This window comes from Lates calcarifer, linkage group LG9, assembly GCF_001640805.2.
Source record: "Lates calcarifer isolate ASB-BC8 linkage group LG9, TLL_Latcal_v3, whole genome shotgun sequence".
Taxonomy (NCBI): domain Eukaryota; kingdom Metazoa; phylum Chordata; class Actinopteri; family Centropomidae; genus Lates; species Lates calcarifer.
In genome coordinates, this window is record NC_066841.1 from 957794 (window position 1) to 963017 (window position 5224).

A 5224-nucleotide genomic window follows, 5' to 3' on the forward strand; every position below is an offset into this window, starting at 1 on the left:
CACTAGAGGGCATTACAGGCCAATTACATACAAATGATCACCATTTTAGTTATTACCTATGATGACCTCTAGTGGTGAAATGTATGAACTACAATAATAAAAAAATTAAACAATGTTGTTAGAACACATAAGAAATATTCACTTGTTTTGATTCCACTGGGGTTTATCAAATTCTATTGTCACTGAGAAAACAGATTAAAACTGATTTACATACAAAAATTAAGTAAATTAAAATAGTTTTTCTCTGAGAAAGACAGAATGAGAGGACACACACAAAGCCAGGCTTTCAAGTTGCTTTATTTACACCATCATCGTTATTTTATTCAGATTTTGTTAACAAATGGGGTCCTTAAAGGACAGATTAGAAGGTACAAAATATAACACAACAAATAAACACAGTAGACAAACACTTTTAGAGGAGAGTTTGGATTCATTGGGTTTTTTTCTACTGATTTTCCGCAGATATGCACCATCTTACAGATTAACTGGGATGTGGATGATAAAGGAGAACAGACTGAACTGAGTTATTTTAGTTCACCACACTCAGCAATAACAACCTTGGCTTTTGGAGTGCCGCTCTTTGTGCCGTGCTTCTCTATCGCCTTGACAACTTCAATGCCCTCCACAACGCTGCCAAACACCACGTGCTTCCCGTTCAGCCTGGAGGAGGTGAGGAGCCAATTAGTATGTGAGACCTGAAACCAGCCCAAACTGCCGACTACACCTGAATACATGAGATAAAGAGGACCTTACCAGTCAGTTGAGGCTGTGCAGATGAAGAACTGGGATCCGTTGGTGTTGGGCCCGGCGTTCGCCATGGACAGGGTCCCCATGCCGATGTGCTTCAGCTGGAAGTTCTCATCAGGAAACTTCTCTCCGTAGATGGATTTGCCTCCAGTTCCATTGTGGTTGGTGAAGTCTCCACCCTGTAAAACCAAGCTGACTCAGTCAAACCTGTTAGGTGAGGTTAAAGCAACATTATGTCAGTGTTTTATTTTAAAATAACAGCTTCAAACTCAGTTACGATATCCCTCTAACTGCGTGATAGTCAGCAGGTTCAACTGCTGGAATCAGACCCAGAGAGTTCAGAGTGATGCTGAACTGTAGATCAGTTAAACAGCCTTTAAAAACCAGTGTTCAGATGTTGCTGTTGTTCAGCAAAAGTTCCATAGTGTTGCTTTAAGTCTGAACTTGTGAAAACAAGAAGCATCCCTTTAACTGTACCTGGCACATGAACTTGGGGATGATGCGGTGAAAGGTGGAACCCTTGTAGCCGAAACCTTTCTCTCCGGTGCACAAAGCACGGAAGTTTTCTGAAAACAAAGAAACTGTCATTCCTCAAATATACTTAGACAAACCAAAACAGAAATAAATTAGCAGAGGTCTCAAACGCAAACCACCTGGGCTTGAATACTTTATTGCTTAATTTAAATCAATAAATTTAATCTTCTTCTGAAGCTGAACAGCTGATCTTTCTAAGATTACTTTGCATAAGCAGAGTAACAGTATTGAGGCTGTATTACACCTGTTTCCTTTTCTCCCTGCAGGTGAGGCAGGGTGCAGTCGTACTAAACCTTCTCTAAGGTTCAGAAAGAGACATTTTGGTGTCACTTACAGTGCAGGAAATCAGAGTTTTGTTTTGTTGTAGGAAAAGTCTTCATATTGACAAGTTACTGGTGTCCAAAATAAAAAGAGCCTGGATTTAAAGGCCTGGAGACGTCAAAGTATTTTTTATCAGAAAATCAAATATTCTTGATTAAATAAGCAACAATAAAAGTTAATGTTGATAAAACACATCAATGTATATTATCTATTAAAAGTTTAACATTCAAAAACTGAAGCTGGGAGCAAGAACAGCCCACAACTGTCACCAGATCCTGACTGAAATAATGCTAAACCCAGATACACACATGTGAAATAACCAAATCTGGCTGAAACGTTTTACACGACTTTTAACAAATTCTATATTCTATTAAAAGTGGGTGGAGATCATGGCTGGATCGTTTGAAACCTCTGCTTTAAACAAAATGCTAACCCAAGTGTCTTTTCACAGCTCTTGCTACAGAAACAGCAAACGTCTGTACACAAAGTCAGAATAACAACAACACCCGAACAAGGCAGCAAGTTAAAATCAACTAATTAAAAAATTAAATTCCAGAAATCTGAGATAAATCAAATAAAAAGACAATCTGAGCACAATCAGGACGTCCTCTCTGCTAACAGAGAAGATGTTACTGGCAACCTCATTTCCTTAGAAGCATCCTCCATAGACCTTTTTTTCTGCACCCACTGAGTATAAATGAGGTCAGAAGACTAACAATGGATATGTGGGACAGAATCTCAGGCAGCCAGTGATGCATCATGCAGGTTTTCTTGGCGGGAGTTACTGTCACTAACAAAATAAGGTGGAAATGACCAAATGCCAGGAGATTTCTCCTCCTTTTTCTTCCTCTTTTCCTTCTTATTATTATTCATAGCAGCAGTAGCACATCTCCTTGTATCCCTGTTTACACTGTTTAGCTCTTGGACCGGCTACTCAGGCTCTTTTGATCGATGCTTCTCCCGCTGCCTCACCCCATATTTAGAACACATTCTCAGCTGAGGATTAATGGAGACGCATAGTTTCCTCAACCAAACATAAATCCATGTTGGGCCCGAGCTGCAGCTCTGTGGTTAATGCTGCATGCAGTCAACTTTGAAGGATTTTCTCTCTCTTTTTTTTCTAGCTTACCTACCTGCAGTCTTTGGGACCACATCAGCCCTGAGCTGCAAAACACAGAGATTTACATGAGTGAACAATGCAACAGCAGAGGCAGGTGGTGCTTTAATGAACAGGCAGGGATGAAAGGGGAGATACACTGTGAGGTAAACCTTTGGAAACAGTGACAACAGCACAGCGTTGTGCGTCTTATCCTGATGTAACTCTATGTTTATGTTTGGCCTTGTAGCTCAGTGACAGAAAGAGCCAGCACAACAGATTTACCTGACGTCAAGTTTGGCTTTTTCCTGATGGCTCTATACACATCATCTATACACAGTGGCACTTAACGGCAACACTTCTTCCAGTTTATCTCTGCTCTGGGGAGGGTGGGGGGGTGGAAGGTCATTTTTATCTCAGCTGATATAACAATAAGCATGACTTCAGACCTGAAGCCCAAAAATTAGTACTAGTCTGTATCATCATGTATCATATATTTTAATAGTTATATGTTTATTGTATTTTATATATAGCTGTTCTCTCTTGTATACCTGTTTATTTATTTTTTTGCAACACTGCTGCTGATTTATTTCTGCACTATTCAAGCCAAGGCAATAGAATTTCATTCTGATAAAGTCTGTCTAAGTATCAATAGAAATATAATGTAGTATACAATTCTCAAATCATCTAAATTCAAGGTTCAGTTCACATCTCGTTTATTTATATTTTTTTGTTTTGATTTTGTGGCAATGGATGTGGAACTGTAGTCTCAGGGTTTTTATTCATCCTGAGCTAGTTAAACTAGCTTAGCTTTTTAGCACAGGTGTGACAAAGCACTGACCTCTGCTACATTTTATTGTATTTTGCATTTAATTTTTTGAATCCCACTCTTATTTGCACTAGATCGTACTTTATTTAATTCTATTCTGTATTTCATTGTATTTCAAAGCAGACATTTACCTATTTATTAATTTTATTCTTATTCTGCCCTTTCTCTTCCTGTTTTTATATCTTACTGCATATCAAAATATCAGACATTTTATTTTTGCATTTGATTTTTACATCCACAGATGTATGTAATGTTTTTTGGGGGTTGAGGGTCATGTGTTTCTATTTCTTCTTATGTGTCAGGGTGTGACTGTGTGTTGTTCTGTCACGAGCACACTGAGGCAAACTAAGTTGTATGGCAATAAAGAATCGAATCTTGAATCTGGATCATGATTGGACTGAAACAATCACGTGACACGTGATTAAAAAATTGTTACATTGTTAATACAGTGACAGTTGGTTGGGGGCGTATCGCGGTTCTGTCTTCCTGTATCGTGTTACAAGATTGTTTAGCAGTTTCTGTCTCAGTTTCAGAATCATTACATCACTACTTCATCACAATATATAACATTTCATATGTTTTTATAGTGGATGGTATCATATATCACTATACTTTGCTGACTTTCCAACAACAGAACTGCACTAATTTTCAACACTGGTTGTAGGTCCTGTATCATTATTACTGCAAAACCTTAGTTTCCCTCTAGAGATCAGTAAAGCATCGTCTCATCTTATCTTAAATGAAATGTGAGATCATAGTTAATATTGTCTATTATAATTTTTTCAAAGCTCAACATGAAAATCTCATTCCTAAAACACAAATATATTGAGTTTATGATGATATATGACGACGAGAAGCAAGAAATCCTCACATTTAAGAAGCTGAAATCAGATAAACCTGATCTTAAAATGATGAAAACAGTTGGTGATTAAGTTTCTATTCACGGATTAATCGATTATCGGACTAATCACCTCAACTCTAACTGTCTTCATCTGAGAAGATATATGAGATAAGCTGCATCTCTACTGATTTACAGCCCGACCTGCCCATTATAACTGCATTTGCTCTAACTAGCTGTAGTGGTGGTGGAGGTGCAGCTGCTGCTGCTGCTGCTGGGCGTTCCCATCAGAGCAGGAGCATTTCACAGGATCTGTGCAGGATTCATCTCCTCTTATCTGTATTTATGCAATTATCATCACACTCTATCAAGATGAAACAAAGATTCAGGTGTTAAGGAGCCAAAATGGAGCCTTAAAGCCGCATAAGAGAACTTGATGCTGTGCAACATGTCTGTTACAGCTCCAGCTCTTTTAATAATTCGTACAAATAGATGCAAAAGCCGAATTTACACCATTAATTAAGCATATTTGAAATAAAGTGAAGTGATGAATGTTAAAGTAAACAGTGAGAGATTTGTCTTACCTCCATTATAATCCTGCCAGCGTTGGCGCCATCAACAGTGATGTCAAAGAAAACTCTGGGGTTTCCCATGTTTATAAACGCGCTTGTGATCTGCTTATGATGTAAAAACCCGCACTTGAATGAATTCCTGACAACGCGTCAGATACACTGGAGCTATTTAGGTCTGTTTATATGGCTCTGAGCACTGCTGATGTCAAAGCCACCGACAGCCAATCAGAGCGCCGTCCTTCTAAAAAAAGGCTCGAGAATGGGCCAATAAGAACGGAGGTGGGCGG

General features: G+C 38.6%; 1 protein-coding gene across 1 annotated transcript; it reads right to left on the minus strand.

The window, feature by feature from the left end:
- Positions 1-279: 279 nt before the first annotated feature.
- Positions 280-5125, minus strand: ppiab (peptidylprolyl isomerase Ab (cyclophilin A)). The gene is made up of 5 exons (XM_018694277.1): positions 4950-5125; positions 2736-2766; positions 1225-1313; positions 754-926; positions 280-660 (listed from the first exon to the last, which is right to left on the minus strand). The coding sequence occupies exons 1-5, from the start codon at positions 5016-5018 to the stop codon at positions 525-527; spliced, it is 498 nt and encodes a 165-aa protein (XP_018549793.1). The 5' UTR covers positions 5019-5125; the 3' UTR covers positions 280-524.
- Positions 5126-5224: the final 99 nt, after the last annotated feature.